This window comes from Catharus ustulatus, chromosome 6, assembly GCF_009819885.2.
Source record: "Catharus ustulatus isolate bCatUst1 chromosome 6, bCatUst1.pri.v2, whole genome shotgun sequence".
Classification (NCBI taxonomy): Eukaryota; Metazoa; Chordata; class Aves; order Passeriformes; family Turdidae; genus Catharus; species Catharus ustulatus.
Window position 1 is genome coordinate 53,011,186 of NC_046226.1, and position 21,619 is coordinate 53,032,804.

General features: G+C 39.9%; 1 protein-coding gene across 4 annotated transcripts in view; it reads left to right on the plus strand.

The window, feature by feature from the left end:
• The window catches only part of AMPD3 (adenosine monophosphate deaminase 3), a 32,942-nt gene extending 11,939 nt beyond the window's left edge, over positions 1-21,003 (plus strand). For 3 of the 4 annotated variants that reach the window (XM_033062491.2, XM_033062490.2, XM_033062489.2), the window contains exons 7-15: positions 7,443-7,637; positions 7,884-8,015; positions 8,942-9,105; positions 10,250-10,376; positions 11,115-11,278; positions 13,289-13,409; positions 15,121-15,294; positions 16,371-16,481; positions 17,379-21,003. In XM_033062491.2, the coding sequence (XP_032918382.1) occupies positions 7,443-7,637; positions 7,884-8,015; positions 8,942-9,105; positions 10,250-10,376; positions 11,115-11,278; positions 13,289-13,409; positions 15,121-15,294; positions 16,371-16,481; positions 17,379-17,555 (1,365 nt within the window). In that variant the 3' untranslated portion in view covers positions 17,556-21,003. Of the gene's footprint in view, positions 1-7,442; positions 7,638-7,883; positions 8,016-8,941; positions 9,106-10,249; positions 10,377-11,114; positions 11,279-13,288; positions 13,410-15,120; positions 15,295-15,517; positions 15,602-16,370; positions 16,483-17,378 lie in introns of those variants that run through there. The other variant, XM_033062492.2, reaches the window with a different exon arrangement.
• The last annotated feature ends 616 nt before the right edge of the window (positions 21,004-21,619 follow it).

Here is a 21,619-nt window from a genome sequence, read left to right on the forward strand (position 1 = left end):
AACAGAGTTAATCAAATGAAGTTCACATGGATTATGAATAAAAATATCCTTATGGAGTTTTAATTATTTTAATGAACTCAAAGACATTCAAGTGCATTTTTCTGCTTTCATGTAGGTATGTCCTACTAGACTATAGTAGGAACAGCTGTACAGATTTTAGATGATAATTTCATTTCATATTGAAAATAGATGTTTAAATACATGTCAAAAGACCTCCCACAGAAACTAAACTGAGAGTTCATGCTGCCATCAGTAGCTGGTAAAAACAGTCTGTGATATATTAAGTAAAAAGATTATCTGAGTTGTAGTCATGGCTCCCTCTGAGATACACTGGGCTATAATTAGGAGACAGGTAGGGAATCAAGGAGCTGCTTTAATTTCCTGACATATTCACACCCAAGGGAGCTGCGTTCTCTTCAAAGCATGGCAGCAACAGTGTCAGGCTGCTTCATTTGCTTTCCTTTCCCAAAGGCAGAGGAAGTTACTGGAGTTGCTGCTTCATTTTGGTAGGTGAGATTTCTTCACAATCATTGCTGATGTTTTTAAATATTTAGGTCCATTTTGCATTGTTTCTCTGTGCTACTGGAAGAGGTAATCCTTATTTTGTAGCTTTAGGGTTTACTAATCTTCTCATTCCATTTTGGTTAGCACTAGTTAATCAGAAGGTCCTCTTGGCTTTTCCCTATAATGCCCAGTGTGTTTGCTGGTTACTGTTGTGGTTATAACTGTCCCAGTGTCCATCACAAGGGTGGAAGCAGATGAGTTGTCAGGTGAGTTCTAATGGATTTTGGATTTCATCCTTCCGACTGCTAAACGTATGGATGGGAGGATTCTCCCAATGGCAGAGACTCAGCTCCCAACCTGGCAGTTTTCTTGCATAACCCTGGAAATTTGCTACGTGCCACATTCAGGGAAAATGCCACAGCAGCTGACAGGGATTTAATAATAAAACACATGGTGATTGAGACATGCAGAGGTGTGGATTGGGTGACTACCACAATCAGTTTGATTACTGAGAAGTTGTAATTAACAGGATTGTACTTGTTAAGTTCAGCTTTTGATCTAAAAGCAAATGTTCAGTGTCTCTGGGCATATCTTAATTATTTTTTAATTACCTGCTGTTGAATGAGCCACTATACAAAAGGATTCATGTTGTTCAAAAGCACAAAATGTGCATTGCTTCCCCTCTGGCAATAAGCACATTGCAGAGAGCAGGAACCAGCCTGCTCTTCTCTGCCAGAGACCGTTCCTACTGCCAGGTACTGCTTGCTGCACAGAGTTAATCTTGCTTAAATTGTTTCTATGGAGCAAGCTCTCAAGTACTATTTTTCTGAAGCACTCTGGAAGGTAAACTGCATCGTAGACACAATTCCTGTAAGCCCCTAGATAATCTTGTTTTCCCTGTGTCTTGCTAACCCCAGTAATGTTTGGAACTGTAACTTCCCTGAAGTGCTTCCTTGCTAATAACAGTATCAGCAGTGAAACATTTGAAAGCCACGCTTCTCAGCCTATGTTTTCAGAATGTCTCTTTGTTAAGTCAATCCTAAGAAGTGCTTACTGCTCACAGGGAAAGGTAGGAACAGGATTCACCTTCCCAAAGGGCTGTTGTTGAAGTTGTGCATCACATCCCTCAGACACAAGTGTGGAGGTCCTGGTACAATCTGCTTATATGAAAGAGCCAAAGAAACGGATAGAAAATGCCAAAACTGGAACAGATATAAATGTAGTGGCAAGGTCAGTCAGTGAACATGTGTTGCTGCATTTAGAAAGGTACAGTAGCAAGCTGGCCATGATTAATTGCTAGCACAACATTCAAACATTACTGGTTTTCCCCTGTCTCCTGCCCCCTTCCCCACTTTTTTCCTGATTTAATAGGAGTTCTCCTCCAGTGAGATCATCTATTTCCTAAAACCCAGGATAAGGCTCATCTTAAATCAGGAACATGTGTGTTTATATTTAATGTATATGTATATACTTAACCAGAATGCAGCCCAAGATATGTTTTGCACTGATCAAGCTGGACCTGGAAAATTGCCCTTTACTAAGGACACAGACAGACAAGAATGCACAGGTGGTAAGACAGCGTGGCTGCCTGCCCTTGGCTCTCCACAGGAGGTGAACAACTGCCTGTGAGGAAAACACTTAACTTCAGAGGGGACTCTTGAGTCTGCCATCAGCAGGATTCCTCATGTCCTCCAGCTGATCCACAGCAAAGCGCAGGCAACACACATTTCCTACATAACAGTGCCTGCATGAAGAATGAAATTTAGGAACAAAAGTTTAGCTCTGTGGTACACAAACTCAGAACTGAGTTTTAACCTTCCTGTACCAGGGTATCTTGTCCTGTATGTGAGGTTTGTTTGAGAAAGACTTTCTGTAGACCTCTGTGCCCAACAGCCCCAGATAATTCAGAGCAGACAGTTAAATTTTTTCTTTTTTTGAGGTGAAGCCAAGAGATTTTTTTTTACCTAACATTATTTGCTACCTTTGTAATGGATATCCTGAATTGGCAGGTGTCCTTCATTGCAAATAGCTTTGATACAGTTTCTAAGGATGAAAAAATCACAGCCTAAGCTTCTTTGGATATCCTTTCTTTCTGTACCCACTATTTCAGTGTGTCAGCAAACCAGACCTAAGGATATGTCCTAGCATTGACTTTTACACATCACATGCCCTTGCCTGCAGGCTCACTAGTGCAGGTGCCCAGCCTTGTGTGGGGAACTGTGCATGGGAGAATGCAGTTTCTGCATTCACAGCCCTGCTGAATGCTCCACTAGCTAGCCTATGCTCCAATAGCTGGCTGCTGCTGTGACTTCGATTGGATGGGGGCATTGCAACTGAATTTTAATTTTTTAAATTATTGTTTAGACAAAAAGGAAGTAAATTTTAGCTGGTTTTTAAGACCACAGATGAAATACCACTGGTTATACTTGTAAGAGGGAAAATTAGAGTGGGGTTAAATGCTACTAAATTCTATAGATTTCACAAAATACTGAATGAAATTAGCAGATGTCTGCTTTTTAAATACATGATTACAAACCTTGTGAATGAACAGTGAACCTATAACTTCTCTAAGCTTTGATTCATTCTAAGTTTGCTTTTTCTCTGTGTTTCTTTTGTTTCCCCCAGTAGCTATTTAACTGACTTTGGTGATGAAATAGTTTCATCATATAAACCAAAATGACAGTGAATGGGAAGACTTATGGGTTAGCATCAGATCCAAAGGGAATGCCCTTCAGCATGACATGGAATGGTGCCTTGCCACTGTTAACTGGCAGCAAAACTGGCTGCTGTGCTTTCAAAGCTCTCTGCTGCTTCTCCTCTCCTGCCTTGCAGAGATGCTGAGGCAAATTCTTGTCTCTACCCTCAGTCTTGTAAGTGAGCACAAAATACAATCAGATGTAAAAGCATCAATCATAATGCAGAATTTCTTTAGAGACCATAAAAAAATCTTTCCCTCTCTCCTTTCTTTTAGTAATTAAAAGAACAGAATAAGAGATTTTTCTCTTCACAGCAGTGTATTTCTGTATTTGTGTGAATACAAACACTCAGGTTGGATTCTGCAGCCAAACAAGAAGCTGGCTATGCAGGGATTCTCTTCTCATCTCTCCTGATTTCTGGGTTGCTCTGCATGGCATAAATATGAATTAGACAAGCTCCCAAGGAGCTCTGTGCAGCTCTAGGGACTATTTCTGCTGCCAGGAGCATTCCTGCACTACCCGAGGACAGACTATTTTGTGCCTCTGCCTCTCATGCCTGTTAAGGAACCGCAAGGAGAAGATCAATCATACTGTATAAAGCTTTGCATCCTATCAGAAAAGCTGATGCAGTATGAATGTATTGGTGAGCAGGGAACCTAGCAGTGGGATGAGGAATAATTTCCCTTCAATTCAGCACTGAAGTAAAGCCTGCAGAGGATTCAGTGTCAAGTTCATGCAGCCCATAGCTGTTATGGGTTAGAAGTATTTACAAGTGACAGTGTATGTGTTTAGAAAATGTGGCAGTTTACAGCTGTGGGTACTGCTAATCCATGCCCTGGAAAAGTTCAGTGTTATTTGAAGGACTGGCCTTGGCATTTATTTTTGCTGTATTTGTCACTTATCCCTTTGAATCTAGCTCATATGCCTACATTCTAAGTTGTACACAGATGTAACCACCTTGCCTGAGAAGGACAAGATTTCACCCCAAAGCCCACAGAGAGAAGCACAGGATGGTCAGGTCAGTGAGGAAGGGAATGGAATAGCCAGAACTAGGAATTTGCACAGAAAGCAAGTCTGGCTTCGTTACATGGAGAATTGCTGAGTGAAGGGAATTCTACCATCCTTTTAAGTGCTAGAAAGCTGATGTTCAACATTGCTTGAATGATGGAGTTACAAGAAACTAACCTTTATGTAAACAACTGTTTCCATTTGCTAAAAGGGTGAGTTCACTGGAGGTATAATACTGTATTCTAAGATAGGCTTCTGTCAGTCATTCTGTTTTTCTTTCCATTGAAGACTGATGTGACCTTGAGTGAAAGGTTTTCTGCTGGGGGAGGGGACAATAAGCAGGGCAACAGGAAATCTGGTTAAGGGAATGCAGCTGAGGTCTTTTTCCACTAAGGAGAAACTGGGCTGGACTGGCACTATAGTGCATTTGAAAATGCAAGGAGAATGTTTGCAAATAGAAACACATAAACCCTGTGGTAGGGGTGTGTTACTCATGGTCCAGAAAAGCATCAGCTTATTTCCTGTATTGTATGAAGAACAAAATAGTAACATCTTAAACTGGGAGTGGCTTTTTCTTTTCTTGGGGGCAGGAAGAAGGTAAAGGGGGTATTTGTCACCCTTACATTAATTCAATCTTTTCAAATTGTTTTAGTAGAAGTCTTTCATAATAAATAACAATAAAATCAGTAACAATATTTTAGCATTATAATATTTCACATAACAATAATGACAATAATCTGCCTAATCAAATCAACCTAGCTAAGCTCTGTCTAAGGGTTCTGTGTTCAGATACTTCATTTAGTTGGGATTGCACCCTGCATTGTAAAAAGTCCTTAAAACCTTCCAAAAAGTTGCATTTATGCTAAAAAACAATAAAGAAGAAAAGCTGTGTGATACTCTTATGACTTTAGTTTTTTATGACGTTTTATTACTGAAGTTGCTGCTTGCTTGAAGGTCAAATTATACTGGGTAGTAAAAAAAGGTAGCTAAAGTAGTGAATATTCTCTGGAAAAAGCATGAAGGAGATTCCAGAAAGGTCTCTTAACTTTTGGCATATATATATTTTTAGATTGAAGGAGGAGAAGGAGGTTAAAAAAAAAAAGTGTGTGTGTGTATATATATATATATATATATATATATATATATATATGTAAATATAGGCAGACCTTTTTTCTCAGAATAAATCTACTGTGGTTAGCTCAGCTCTAGGGCTGTGTGTGGATATGTTTGTGGGGACTGGAGAAGATGTCACAGGAGCTCACTGAAAACAAAGGCACACTCCAGAAAAGTATTTCTCAACAGGAAGCAGGATTTTAAAAGCAATGTGATCTTTGCACACAAGCAAACAAAAGAAACAAAAAGCCTCCTTGCTTTCTATCCTTGCCCTCTCAACAGCAGTGAATTCATGTTGATTTACATAAAGAGGAAGTGCTGTGTCTTGTCTTGTTTTGTTCTGACTTTTTTCCAGACTCATTAATTCCAGTAGCTGAGCCACTACTGGAACCAGTGCATTGTGAAATTCAGTGAACTGCACTTACTCAGATTCAGGGTCCCTACACCTGTATTCTCTGCTTATGACTTGCTTTTCATTAGTATTTAGAGCCTATAGGGCATCTGTTAACTGTTGTTCCACTCTCCTATACAAGTTGACCAAGCCTAGTAGTATTTCACTGTTCCAGGAAGAGTTTACAGTAAACAACATTTGTGCCTAAACCAGAGAATGTTTATTAACCTGAGTAAGCACATGTATAAAATGCACTTGGGCTCGAATATCTATTCAAGTACTCAGAGGAGGATGAGAATACATTGTGTGGAGGTGTGTTTACTCTTTATACACAGCATTGTTTCCTGTGCATTAATAATGTACTTTATGTTCTGTACTTTGAGACAGCCATATGTTTCTTGCTTTTTAATTTAGCTGTAATGTGACTGGTATATTTGAATTAGGCAATGATTAACAATTAAGTGTTTAGGATTCGGTTTTATATCCTGGTCTTTATTTGTGCTGCTGACATTCTCAGGGAGAAGCTGCAACAACTTGTGTATATATAACATGCAAATAGAATGACTCCAGGGGCCAAGTGAAGCAGTGGCATTCCTGTGGCCTGGATGTCATGGCATAAACCCAGGTTTATACTGGAGGAGGGTGGCTTATTCATGTGCTCTGTGATGTGTTTCCTGCTGATCCTTAAAAGCAGATAAGGATGCTGATTAGTTCTGTTGGTGGAATGTGAAACTGCAGAGTCACTGCACAAAGGGGAATGCATTGGGCTCACTTTGTTTGTGTCCCTGTTTGAATTTCCTGGACAGAGGAGTCCTGGATGAGAGTCCTTTCAGACATTTAGGTTCAGTGGCTCCTCATACATTTGGTTTGAGAAGTTCTTTTAGTGTTACTCAGGACTTACACAGGGAAAACTTACATGACAACCAACCCCCCAGATCTCATGAGTTGTTTCTTTGGACTGCATTCCAGTAGAGGCTGCTCAGGTAGCAGTGCAAGCTTCTGAGCAAAAGCAAAGCAGACCTGTAGAAATCAGTTGTTTCTGGTCAATACTTTTTTTTTTTTTTCCCAACAAACCCTGAAGGAGTACTCTTAGCCCTTCTGTGAATTTGCACTTCTTTTAGTGTGTGAAGATATCTAAGGAAAGGGATCTGAAAAGTCTGTCAGCATTATGAGTTGCTGTATTATAATTAAACTTGGGAAAAATGGTGACCAAAATGTCACATGTATATTCTTCAGTTCTGGTGGCCTAAGATGTTTCATATGGTTGAAATACAAAAATGAATTCTGCTTTTGGAAATGGCTGAGAATTCCAAGGCCCTTCAGTCAGTGAGGATAGTTATAACCACAGTCTATAACTAGAGAGGCATTGTTGATTCATTAATGAAGTAAAAGGAGACTAAGGGATCAGGGTGTCCTTTAAGGAAGTATCAAATTTAATCTGAACCCAGGGTCAGTGATAGACACTTAGAATGTATCTTGTTGAAAATTTTCCTATTTAAATAGGAAACCACTAATTGAGGGCTACATTACTTACAGATCTGCTTGTTGAATAGTTCTACCAAAATCAAAATCTCAAGGTTCTGAATAATTTTGATTTGCTTAAGCACTAATCCATTTGTTACTGAAGGAATATTTCAGAAGGCTTTAGTCCCTGTTGTCAGTGACAGAGATTCTTTGCTAAGGAAGTTTATGTAGATGGATGATGAGCATAAATAACCTTTTGATTTCAGGTTGACACTCATATCCATGCTGCTGCCTGCATGAACCAGAAGCACTTACTGAGGTTTATTAAGCACACCTATCAAACGGAGCCCGACAGGATTGTTGCAGAGAAAAAAGGCAAGAAGATGACTTTAAAGCAAGTCTTCGAAAGCCTGCACATGGACCCCTATGACCTCACTGTAGACTCTTTAGATGTCCATGCAGTAAGTCTAGTGAAATGACAAAACAAATGGGAAAAAACTAAGTTTTCCAAGTGCGAAATTCTAGTTTCTACAATGTTTACATGATAACTTACTAATCAGAATTTGATTTAATGCATTACAGTGCATGCTTGAAAGAAGTTATCACAGGATTTTTATTTTCTGTGCCTTTTAATGCTAGGCAATTTAATTTGTGAACTATAGTGTGTTCTTAAAACTACGGTTATTTGGGCATTTTTCCTCCTCCAGGGACGCCAAACATTCCATCGATTTGACAAATTCAATTCCAAGTACAATCCAGTTGGTGCCAGTGAGCTGAGGGACTTGTATTTGAAGACTGAGAACTATATTGGTGGTGAATATTTTGCTCGTATGGTCAAGGTAAATAAGTTTCAAGCTTTTCCAGCTGTAGAGAAATGAAGGTTTGTAATAGATTTGTGATGTCATTATTGTATACAGACCTAACACTTTGGTTAAGTGATTCCAAGTACAGGGCTTGCTCTAGCAGTTCCTCAGAGGAAAACCTCTGTTAAGCTAGCCCCTGCTGCTTTCTGAATAGTTTTATGAATTAGAAACATCCACATAAGCTGTTTATGAGTTCAAAGCTGAGTTGTGGGTAGTTTTAAACTAATGGAGAGCAGCCGAGGGTCAGTTCAATGGTTTAATATTTTGTTAGGATTTAGTTGGCAACTGGGAGTTGCTAGGGGAGGGGGAGCTAGGGAAGTGCCTCGGCATAAATCTGCATCTGCACATGCATGCAGTAGGCTTCAAATTAATTTCTTAGAACAAAAAAAAATAGTTTTTGTGATGTAGTAGTTGTCAACTCTTCTTGAATATACAGAAGTATTGTTTAAAATTACTTGCTGTAAAATTGCATACTACCACAGATTCTGGGTCAGAATTGTTCTGCATATTTTATGTAGACATTTGCTGTAATTTAAATAGTCTAATTCTGATTTATCAATCTTAAACATAGGTCTGACAAAGGTGTTAGTAATGACTGCAAAAGCACATTGTCTTCTAAAAGGTGTTAGTTATTTGCAGTTATATGTACAGTTAAGTTATGCTCACATGACATTTGAGCTAGCTTGCCAGTAGAATATTTAGATATTGAATATCTATTCAATATTAGATATTAGAATATGACTAAAACCCCCCAATGGATTGAAAGACAAGAGATTCCCTTTATCTTTAAAGACTGCCAATAGAGTTACGTCTGCTCTGAGGAAAATGCAATGATAAATATATTTCTAGCTGTAAATGATCTTAGTGTCCATATTAAAGCAAATATATTTATTGCTTACTAGGAAGTAGCCCGTGAACTAGAAGAAAGTAAGTACCAGTACACAGAACCCCGCTTATCCATTTATGGACGGTCTCCAGATGAATGGCTGAACTTGGCAAAATGGTTTATTAAGCATAAAGTTTATTCTCCTAATATGCGCTGGATAATTCAGGTTCCCAGAATCTAGTAAGTAATCAGGAGCTCTTGGTAATCTTAATAGTTTGAAATCATACCAATTACTTAATGTTTTATAATATTTAGATGGCTTATTAGCTGTCCTGTATTTCTGTTTATAAGCAATAGCTTGGGAGATTTATTTTTGACCATTGGTGCAGATTTCCTGACAGTCTGGGGGTGGAAGACAGGAGATGGGGAATTAATGTATTCTTTATAAAGCAATTCAAAACTACTGTGAATTATTTGCAAATCTGAAGACATTGAAACCAAAAATTAAGACTGGGTGAAATCAAGCTGCATTCAAAGGCAAGTTAAAATGCAATTTAGTAATGAGACTAAATCAATGCTTGAATTCCATGAAGGAATAGAAAATGCTCTGTCAAAATGTTATCATCAAGATCAGTGACTAAATGACAGTGAACTTGAAAACAGCTCACACTGATGATTTCCAAACTTAAATCCTTATCAGTTCTTAATTTTTAAACATCCTTTGGGACTTTATTTCTTTTTTTCCAATACTCTGTGTTGTAATACAGTCTCCTCTGATAATTTTGTCAGACTTAATAGCTGAGCTTCATGTTTTGAACTGTCACAGTTGGCGTATGAGTAAAGAAGGAGCTGTCACAGTCACACATATCCCCCAGCATGTGCTTTTCACTGGGGAGAAAGTTTCTCGCCTTTAATTCCTTACATAGCAATTTCTTACATGCATGGCACAGTCAGCACTTGGAATAAGTCATGCACTTAATGGCACATGGGAGTACAATCCCTTTTTCTGAAAGGCTCACTAAAGCACAGCATTCTACTTTCCCTTGGAGTAGTTACAACTTTAGGAAACAGAATCTTTCACAAGAGGTAGCTCGCTATCTCCCCTGTTGGAACGTGGATTTCTGTGAGGGACAGGGTCACTGCTCTGAGGCAGCACTACCCCTACATGCTGTCTGTATTTTTGGAGCACTTGAGAGCTTCAGCAGAGCCTGGATGAAGCAGAGTGCCAGGTAGTGCAGGAAAGAGAGGACAGAGACAATCTGCCCTGACATAACCTTTGAATCCTGGTGGAACTGAAGCTCTAGAATGTACACAAATAATAGAAAATATGAAAGTGAAGGACAATACATCCTTATTAAAGAATGTGTCTATTTTTCCCCTTCAGTGACATATTTAGGTCTAAAAATATTCTGCCTAGTTTTGGGAAGATGTTGGAGAACATCTTTGTACCTTTGTTTGAAGCAACAATTAATCCCAAAGACCACAAAGAATTGCACCTGTTCCTCAAATATGTAAGTATGTTTGGGTTTTCTTTCTCACATGAAATAGATCCTCTGCTACTCTTTTTTTTTTTTTTTTTGGTCCTCAGCTGTTCCCAGACACTGAAAAAGCTTCCTTGTCCACAGATTGCTTGTATTATTATTGTTTCAAAGCCCTGACACATAATTTAGTACAAGTCTGCATGAGGTCCTATTCTCACACTTGTTTATTTCCTCAGAAACAGCTCAGCAGCTATTTGTTTGTTTTGTCATTAATGACCAAAAATGTTTGCATGCTCTTGTGCATCATCATCCAGGATGGGTCCTTTGAGCTGCTTCTGAACTGGCCTCCAAGGATGAGGCAGCTGAAAAGATGCATTATGTAGATGGTGATGGAGAGAAGTGGGGTTGTAGCTGCTGGCACGAGGTTAACACAGACATTTCTGAGTGTGCCTCAAATCACAGCTCTGAGGTTTGCTGGGAGCCTCTTGCTTTCAGCTGCTTATCAAACCCCCACAGGAGCCTGAAGGCTTTTGCACACCTGGGATTCCTGTTTGTCTCAGAAAATAAAAAAGGGTAAAACTTCGACAAAACATGTTATTCCTGCTGTGTGCATGGTGTGGTAGGATGCAGAGCAGCAGGACTGCTAGGATGGGGATGGAAATGAAGGAGGAGGGACTGAATGCTTGTTCAAACAAGTCCTGAAGCAAAAGTGGTGCTGAAGTTTGCTTCTTGAAGCCCCTTATTTCTGTGAATTTCTTCTCCCACCAGGTAACTGGCTTTGACAGTGTTGATGATGAATCCAAACACAGTGGCCATATGTTCTCTGACAAGAGCCTTAACCCTGACCTCTGGACCAGTGAGAAGAATCCCCCATATAGCTATTATTTGTATTATATGTATGTGAACATCATGTTGCTAAACAACCTTAGGAGGTAAGTAGACACTTTTCTATTTTACAAGCTCCCAGAAAATCAGTATCTTACTCTCAGACTGTCTAGATTACAGATGATCTGAAGCAAGGCTTATTTTGAATTATTTAGAAAGTTGAGTACTTAAGATCCTATTTTGAAAATACTAATGATGCAATTAATTCAAACAAAAAATTCAGAAACTGTAGAGGCATCAGATTAATATCTTGGCTTGATATTTGTGTGTATTTTGGGGTTTTCTAACTCCAAAAAGCTGCATATACCAAATGAAACAAAAGAAGGAAGCCCACTAAACCCACCTTGCTTGGTTTTGCAGCAGGTTCCCAAATAGAATGTGCCTGCTATCTCCTGGTAATTGATGAGACACAAAAGTAACATTGTGACACACTGGCTTAGGGGCTGCTGCATTCAGAGACAGACCAAGTAGGACACAACTACAAACTGCACATCCAGCTAACTTCCTTTAGCAGGCTTCTTGACTCACTCAGTTTTATTACTTTGGAGACCAGCATCTGGGCAAGTAATGCAGGGAGTTATGTGACATCAGACTGTCAGAGCAGATTTTGGAGCCAGGCTCAGGAAAGCCTGAAATTCAACGTGAGGTTATGTTGCTAAATTTGCAGCTGACTCACGGAGTGACCTGCACAACTGACTCCAGCTGAGGCACAGTGAGGTTCTCCACTGATATCAGAGTGTCATCAGTTACCCTGAAAGGATTTGGTTTATTTCATTTAGTTATTTAGGTTATTTTACTTATTTAGAAAATGTTTTGGGATTTTCTTATAGAAGGTGCACAGATTTGTCATTTTACAGTTTTATCCAAGTTAGCATTTAAAATGTTATTTATTCTCTCCCACTGCTACTTCAAGCATTTCTTTATCATCCTATTTGATCAAAACTCATAATGCAAACACCCACCTTAAATTAGCTTGTGTGTGCAACAATCAGGTGTAGTTAGTTTTAATTCTGTAATGGGAAGGACACACTACACAGACAGCTAAGTCATCCCTTTCTCATGACTTCCTTTACATTCTCTGTAGTCTATGTGCCTTTTCTGTTCCAAAGACAGATTCTGCCAGAACTAATGCATTTCTTTTTTATCTCAAGATCATTTTGACTACTGCATTAAAATGCCCCCAGATAATAATGAAATATTCTTTACAGCTGAGATACTGACAGAATTCACCAATGAGTCACTAATTGCTCACCCTGTTAACTGAGTGCTTGAGTCAACACAGCCCTGACAAAACTGTTTTATATTTTTGGTAATATTAACGAGGATGGATGACATCCTCACATCAGGAGAAATTACACTAACTTCCACCCTAGAATTGCCTTATATTCTAGCACTCCTTGTTGAAATTGTGTTTTAAACATCTCCAAATACTTGTGGGACATTTGTCTGCACTGAATAACAGGATTCATTATAACCTTAAACCCAACATCATTTTTAATTGTAGGTAATAACATAATTCTAGAAATTACAGTGGAAGTCTGGTGTAATAACTAACATTACTAACATTCCTAGATCATCTCTGCTTCTGAGGGTGTGGTCTTATGCTACACTTAACCTGGTGAGATGGCAGGCTCTGATCACACTAGGTACTGCTAGCTAACTCTTGGCAATGTGCTTCCCCTTCTTCCCTCATTTTGAATCAGGAATTTTGCAGCCACAGGTTGCATGGGTTTACTGAATTTTGCATCTATCAGTCCACTCCACTGAAATCCATTCAGTAGCTGTTCACCTAGTGGGTAGACAACAGCTAAAAGAGATGTAACTGGGGAAGAAAAAAAGATAAAAATATGTCTGCTGGTGGAAGGGGCTTGGGTAGAGGGACCTGTCCTTTTGAGCAGCCCACTACAGGTAAGCCTGGGTAGATGCCACATCAAACTGTATGAGAATGTGTAATTTAATTTTCTTCCTTTTAATTTCACATGTTACTAGCAGTTATACACCAAATAGATAAAGAATGGTGCTTTCTTTTAAGTGGAACTTGCTTTTAATCTCTTCAGGGAAAGAGGCATGTGCACTTTCCTGTTTCGACCTCACTGTGGAGAAGCTGGGTCTATCACACACCTTGTTTCTGCCTTTCTGACAGCAGACAACATCTCTCATGGATTGCTCTTGAAGAAGGTATTGCTTGGTTGCTCCTAAACTAATCACTGTCTGCTCAGACATCCATCACTGGTTCAAACAGAGGCACCAAATTAACATTTCTCTGGGCAGCCCAAAATTAACTTTGGGCTGCCTCATTAATTCACTTAGCAAGGCTAAATGGGGATTACAAGAGAGCTAGAGAGGGACTTTTGTTGAAAGAGGGTAGGTTTAGATTAGATATTGGGAAGAAGTTTTTAACTGTGAGGATGGTGAGGCCGTTGCATGGGTTACCCAGAGAATCTGTGGATGTCCCATCCCTGGAAGGGTTCAAGGCCGGGTTGGATGGGGCTTGGAGCAGCCTGGTCTAGTGGGAGGTGTCCCTGCCCATTGATGGGGGCTGGAACCAGATCATCTCTAAGGTCCTTTACAAACCAAACTAGTTCATGATTCAGTGACATAAATAAGCTCAACTGAACTTCTTCTTAAGCTACGAAAAGACAACTTTGTCTTCACAGGGAAGGAAGATCAACTGTTAGATATGTCAAAGACTTGGCAGCACCCATTTTTGGTTACTCCAAGCAGAGTTAAAATTACATGAACAAAGCTTAAAACTTTAGACTTGCTACTGCTCCCTGGTTTAGTCCCAGAAGAACTTAAGGAAATCTCTCATTCTTTCTCTACGGGGACAAAAGTAATTTTCTCTGATTGGTGTCTCTGTACTTCAGGGTTTGTTCAGAAGTTCTTAAAGGATTTGATTATTTTGATCAAGAAATTCAACATAGCTGTTTGACACAACAATATTTTAGACAGAACAAATGTTTTATGACAGAACAAATGTTGTAATTCCTGGCACACTAGTTAATGAAAACCATCACTCAACCCATCCTCAGGGCACAGTTTCGTAATTAAAATAATTGGTCAGTGGGTGGCAGACTTGTACTGAGTTTACTGTAATTTTTCATAAGTTCCCTTATAAGTGAGTGTTTTCTGGTTAATGCTGGAAAATTCTCTGTATTTTTCAACATAACCAAGAACAAAGAAAAAAATGTATCTAAAATAAAGTCTGCTACTATGCTCACAAATAGTAATTCACAAAATTAGACCCAGACAGAGGAGCAATAAAGCAGTGTGTGACCAAAGCATTCTCCTCTTCCATCCCTCCTGCATGAGCTGGTGTGATAAGATGGCATAGCAGGTACTACTAATAGCAGCAGTAATAAAGGCACTTGTTAGGTTCATAGGTTGGCTAAGGCAAAACAGTAATAAAGATGATGTGATCACAGATTATTTCTATTATGTACAATAGCAACACATGACTTCTCCTCAATTAAAACTTCTTTTGCTCCTAAAATTTATCTGTTGGACTGCAACTTTGGAAATTAAAAATTGCTTAACAGTTCTTGCCCATCTCTTTTCTCTGACTTTCAGGTTTGGGGGAAGGTATGCAGCTGATATCAAATGCAGTGCCCATTATGGTCATATATATACTTACTAATCTACAGTAATAATTAGCCACTGTATTTTTTTAAAAATGACACCTATATTTATATATTATTTTTATAAAGATCAGTAAGATTGAAAATTCAGAATTTAAATATTTCCTGGAGAAGTCATGGTTCAATGTCAACCTAATTTTTTGATCTTAGTCTTCCCCCTGTAGTGCTGTTTCCATTTTATCCAAGGGAAATCCTTCTCTTTTTCATTATCCCATAGTACCATTAAATGCTGACTGTGTTTTGTTTTTCAGAGTCCTGTCCTCCAGTATCTGTATTATCTTGCACAAATCCCCATTGCTATGTCCCCACTTAGTAACAACAGCCTATTCCTGGAGTACTCAAAAAATCCGCTACGGGAATTTCTCCATAAGGGACTGCATGTCTCCCTCTCCACGGATGATCCCATGCAGTTTCATTACACAAAGGTAGGAATTGCAAAAAGCACCAGCTTTGAGTCTGGCAACAGCACCACATGGGTCCAGAATGACCTGAAAGCTGTTTTATTTCATTGCTTAGGACATAGTGTCATGTCTCTCAATCACTTCATTCATTCTGCCTCCTCATTCTCTGTCTACTACTCACTGTTAGGCTTCAGAAGGAAATGTCTGATTTCCTAATTATGTTTCTTTTGTACTCTTGCCTCTCCAGTGTTGGCTGTTGAAGTATAAAATGAAGGATGAGGCTGAAGGGAGGTTTGAGCCTTCATAAACAATCCTCTAGAGTGCCAGGAAAGTCCAGTTTCCTTACTCTAATAAGTCTGGGGAAGTACATTACAAAAACACAATGTGGAATCTCAAGATGACATATGAGCTGCTTGCTCAGTGAGCTGAAACAGATTCCTGCCCTTGGGTGGCCTGGCAGGACAGGAGTGCCTGGTCACTGGCTATAATACCCTTGTGTTTGTGGCTGGCACCAATTTGAGCCATGCTGTGCCCAGAGGGGCCCGTCCATGGCTCGGCTCCGTGTCCCAGGACAAGCCAAGCCCTGCTAGCCTTGGCCCAGGCTGGCTGCTGGCCCAGGACCTGGAGCTGCTGCTGGCTGGGGCATGGATGCAGTCACTTGGAGTGTGCAAGGTCCTGGGCTGGGACAGCCCCTGGGGCCACACCTGCCTGTCTGGTGTGGGAGGAATGGAGCCAGAAATTGCCCTGCTACCTGTCCATGTACAAAATCACTCAGGCTTTACAACTGGGTGCTCCAGGGTGTTTGTGTATTCCTTTGGAATTGCCTAAGAAATGCCTCCAAGGATCTGGACTGCAGGCTGCAATTTCTTAGGCTAAGCTGACTGGATACCCAGTGCCTATTAATAATTAACCAGTAGTCCCTGGGAAATTTGAAATGAACAATTATTTTTATAGTAGTTGTGATTTTAAAGTTTCAAACTTCTAATTTTTCACAGCTGTCTAAAGAGCATGTATAAAATCCTTAATTAGTAATGAGTACATATCCCCATTTATATCTTATTTGCATATAATTTAATATCAAATGTATTTTGGTGCTGCAGGAAGCTCTCATGGAAGAATATGCTATTGCAGCTCAGGTGTGGAAACTAAGTACATGTGACTTGTGTGAAATAGCAAGAAACAGCGTTCTACAGAGTGGACTGTCAGATAAGGTAAGTGTGGCTGGAAAACCTCTGCTGTGAATATTAGGGCAAGTAGGAACCCAGAAGCCAAGTCTGAACACTGAATAGCAGCTGCTTAGTGATGTACATTCCAGAAATAGCCACAAACTATCTGCTACGCAGTCTTACATTACAAGTAATGTATTAACATTACTTTCCCCCATTAGCTTTGTTTTGGAATTCTCAAAATATGTAGAGAAACCAGATGCCTGTTTATACTCAGCTCTCCTTCCAGTTACAAACTTAATTATTTGGGTGATGTCCTTCTGCCAGTGATTTTCTACATTATGTCTTAGCATTAAGTAAAAACAAACTGCCTGTCATAAGCAAGACATGTTTTTGCTTAAAAGGGAGTACTACAGAAAATATTCTGGTTTAGATAGGCAGTCAGATTAGATTAATTTCCCTTTTGACTTTAAAATTCTGTACCACCAAGGTTTTCTGTAGGACTTACTTTAGAGCATTCTCTCTTCTATGTCATTTTTGAACATTTCTTTGAAGGAATTGGTATTTGAAGGGGCTTCATGAGTATATTCTGTTGTTTCTTTCAATATTCCCTGGTGACAACTACTCATTTTCCTCTTGTGCAACGTTTAACCAACAAAAGAGATCTAAGCCTCTTCTTGCCCTCTCACATGCAAGATGTGGCAGTGAAGGCTGAACACTAACACAGAGGGTTTTAGCAAGCCAGACTGAGTGCACTTTTGAGTGATTTTGTGAATAAACTTTGGCCTTAAAATCTCCTAAACTGGTTAAGACTCTGAGGAAAGGTTCAACAGCCAGCTGGTCGAAACTGCTCTTTTTACTTGTACTGGACTCATTCAGCTAACGCTTTTCTGCAATAAGTCAAACTGACTTCTTCCTTTTGACTTTTAATCCCGTTCACAGGAAAAGCAGAAATTCTTAGGGGTGAATTATTGCAAGGAAGGGCCTGAAGGAAATGACATTCGAAAGACAAATGTTGCCCAGATCCGGATGGCCTTCAGGTACGAGACTCTGTGCAATGAACTCAGCTTCCTGGCTGATGCCATGAGAACAGACGATATTTCTACTCTGTCCAAGTAGTTACAAACTCAGAGAAACCAGAACAAGTTCCTCTTCAGCAGGATAAGATGCTAATTAACCTCAAATCATCTGTCTTTGACGCTACAGAGACGTAACTGAACAGTACAGACAGAGGGAGTATCTGTGGAAGCGTTTGCTGTCACCTGTTATGCATTATTCTCGTTGCAAAGATTTTGGTTTCTATGAACATTAGGCTTTTTAAGATTGCTGTAAATATTAAATGCAAACTCAGAATCATGTACTATTTGTTTCATACTGTCTTAACTGTGCCCTGCAGTGTAGCCTGGGAAACCAGAGAGAGTATCTGTAGTGCAGCTGTGCTGTGCACCTGAGGATCCTGCAGATGCTGACAGCACACACCCACCTGGGTTGGTCCTGCAAGTCTCAGTACCAGTCATGGCTTTTAACAATTTTAAAGTTTAACCCTTTATTCTTTAGCAGTTTCTATGGGGTGCAGGATTTTGAGGCAACCCTTTCATTCTGAGACAGTTTTTAACTCAGTGTTTCAACAGTTATATTGGAAAACAAGAAAAAATAACATTGGGTAATCTTGTTCAATGACTAATTAATTCCTGTTGTTATGTAGGATGTCAGTGAAGAACAGCAGATGAATGCTTTTTAATCTAGCAAGTCGAAAACATGGTGTCAGAATCACTATTATACATTGTAATGAATCTAATTATATCATGAAAATTTTGCCTTGAAAGTTGAGGACACTTTTTTATTGCTTTGTAATGGGAACATGTGGATATGCCCATACAAATTACTTAGAAATTTATGCAGATAATTCTGGTTGCATGCAAAGAAAAATTTTTTACTTGAAAAAGGGAAGTGTTCTTATGAATCAGTGGTAGAAATGCCAGACCTGGTTCTGGTCCTACTTCTGACATATTTTTACACATTTGTTTTAGTCTGTATTTTAGTCGACTACAGCTGAATGGGAAGTCAAGCTGTCTACTTATATAGAAGGCAGCCCACTTGAAATCTGTCATTCCAAATCATGTTATGTTATGTTAAACTATTTATTTATGAGGAAGTGGTTAGTAAAATACAGCTACTGGAGTATTTATCACTTTCAATCTTCTTTCTATTTCACCATTTTTATGACACAGTACTACTCATTCAGAAAGGATTAAAGGTACTAACATGATGGCACCTATGTATTGTAGAAGCTGCACGCAATTTCACACCAAGAAAGACTTGAGGCCAGGGCAGCAGAGGGTATGGATGCCTGTGAGTCCAGCAGAGCAGCTCAGTTCAAAGCCCTGCAGTCCCTGAGGCAGGATCTGAGCCCAGGGTTAGACTCCTGACTCCCTGATGTCCTGCATGGGGACACTGGGCTTCTTCAAACAGATATTCAGCATTAATGCATAAAAAGCCAGTAACTGATACTGGCCCATCAAGGTTCACCTGACCTTGAACCCTGCATGTTGTGCTCAGTCAGATGTCTTGGGCCACTTGTATTTCCTAGGCCAGGCCCTTCTCCTGGAGCTTGGGCACCTACAGCCTTCCTTTCAAGAGCTCTTGGGGTCTCACTTGCCCTTGGAAATGCAGCCAAAAGTGGCATTTATGATGGCATAAATGTAGAGGCACTGAAGGCTCTCTCCTCAGGCTGTGGCAGTTCCAAGAGATACCTACAAGGACACCTTTAATGTTTTGCTGTCCTGAATGGAGATTGCAAGGAAATGGCACTAAAGTTGGGGAAGGAGGAATTCCTTATCACCTCCTATAGCTCTGCAGCCTTGCAAGAACCCCCTGAGAGAGAGAGATAAACCTAAAGATGTCAGGAGGCAGCCTGGAATTAAGGCTGCTCTGAAGGAGTTCAAGGCACAAGAGGGAGAGTTCTGGCCATCCACTCACCATCACAATTAGTCAGTGTCATGCAGAGGGAGCTGCAGTGATTGCAGAGGCTTTTCATCCAGAACCAGAGCTGCAGACAGGTGATGGGAATTTGACTTCAGCTCTTCAGTGTCCCAGCCCAATGTCTGCAATGTGCCAGATTTTGTATTCCTTGTACCCCTAAAAACCATGTGAAACCGCATTGTGCTGCCCAACTGCACAAGAGTGAAATTGTCCCAAGCTCTCAGTCAGCAGCCCGTCGGCCTCACTGTTAGGAACTTCAGCAACTCACAGAATGCAGTCTCAGGATTGGTGTCATTTCCTTAGGATGAAGTCTGAGAAAGTGGTTTAAGCTGTTCAGCTGTACCAAATGCAAATGTATTGTTTTTATCTTGTTTTTATAACTTCCTAACAAACTGTTACCAACATAACATTATTTGGGAAAAACATCTGCATCCAGGCTAAATAAGCGACATGCTTGGTATGAAGAATTTCAAGTATTTCTATCTGATAAACATTGCTTTACTTGGGTTGTTTCACCTGAAGATTGCTTTTGTGCTGCTTTTGTTGTCACTTACATGTCTTTTTTTAGTTTCCTTAAAATTACACCAAATTTGTGTATGTATTTAATACCTTTTCTGCTTTCCTTACCTCAGGTTCTAATAGGTCTGTAGCTGTTACTGAAAAAAAAAAAGAAAACTTGATTTGCATATTCAGTGAATGGACAGTAATTAGGATTCTGACAATAACCACAGTAATACATAAGTGGTCATGACCACAAGTTCTGCTTTCTGTGCTTTCTTGTGTGCTGCTTTTAAGGGGAAATTGGGCTTATAGTATTATATATGGGGAAATATAAAGAGACATCCTTTCAAGCTTCCACTGCATTTCTCCTGGTCATCCTTAATTGGGCAAATGTTACTGATTCCCCAGTTCAGTTCTTAAGCTTTGCCTTGTGTTCTTTTTTTAAATTTGCACTTGTGTGCCAATGTGAGGCTGTTCAGAGTAACCTGTGGGCTCAGGCTGTGGCTGGAATGAAAAGATGGATCCAGCACAAGTCACTGCTGTACACACAGACATCAGGGCAGGACAGGGCAGTGGCTGATCCCCCCAGCTGTGCTGAGGTCAAACCTGGTTAGGACACAGCTGGGGCTGGAAGAACATCACTGCAGGTGGCAACTGGGTAAGCACTGCTGCTGCAGGATAGAACATCATCCTAGTTTCTCTTCATTAGGAGAGACGCTCAAATGTTATTCCTTAAATCTGTTGGTTCAAAAGCATTTTATACTTTCAACCTGAAATGGTTAATTATGGTTATTTGATGTTTACAACCTATCTACCTGAACAATTATTTTCTGTTCTGTTACTTTAGCAAACTGAAGGCATTTGCTCTGCTGCTGGAGAACACATATTTTTTCACAGCCCAGAGCCACCTTATGGTCTCCATGTCATTGTTCTTTATGTGTGGCTAAACATTTCTGTTCTCTTTGCCTAGTTAAAATCTAAGTCTGAAAAGGTGTCTGTAAAAACTGCTTTTTCTTTCTGTGCCTGGGTTACATGATGTTTGTCTTTTGCCTCTTGTGGAAGCATTAAACATTACACTAATGAATTAATTGTAAAAGAATATGGTTATGGATTTTTTTGTGTATATCTCTCAAAATAGTTGTGGCTCCTCCCAGTCTCCACATTTAAGGAGAACTAAAACCATGTGCAATTAAACCAACTAAACGAAATAAAGCATGAAAACGGAAAAAAACCCGAGTGGAGATAGAGAAGACAGCACTATTTAGAAGGGGCTAAAGGCTAATCTGGCTTAAAAAAATTCACTGTTAATGCAAACCAACCATTCAGAGCTGGTGTAAAGTTCTGAAAATGAAATTGCATTGCTGCCCACACCATCTCTTGGTGCCCACTCTGCTTCCCTGCTCATCCAAGCTGGGCACCAGAGCAGGGTATGTAGCAGCTCCTGCTGACCCTGGAGCCTCATGTGGATATTGAGCTGAGAGTCACCCTACCTGGGAGCAGGAAAGCAGCCCTGATCCTCAGGGCAGAGCAGTTCTTGGTGTACTGTGATTTCATGAGCACAAAAGATTTAGTAGGCAAAACCCAACGAAGCAGCCAATGAGTGACAGATTTAAATAAACAGTATCAACACAGATAGCCTGCTCCAGTCACCATGACTTTTGAGGAAAATCATAACACAAAACACTTCAATAAGAAAGGGA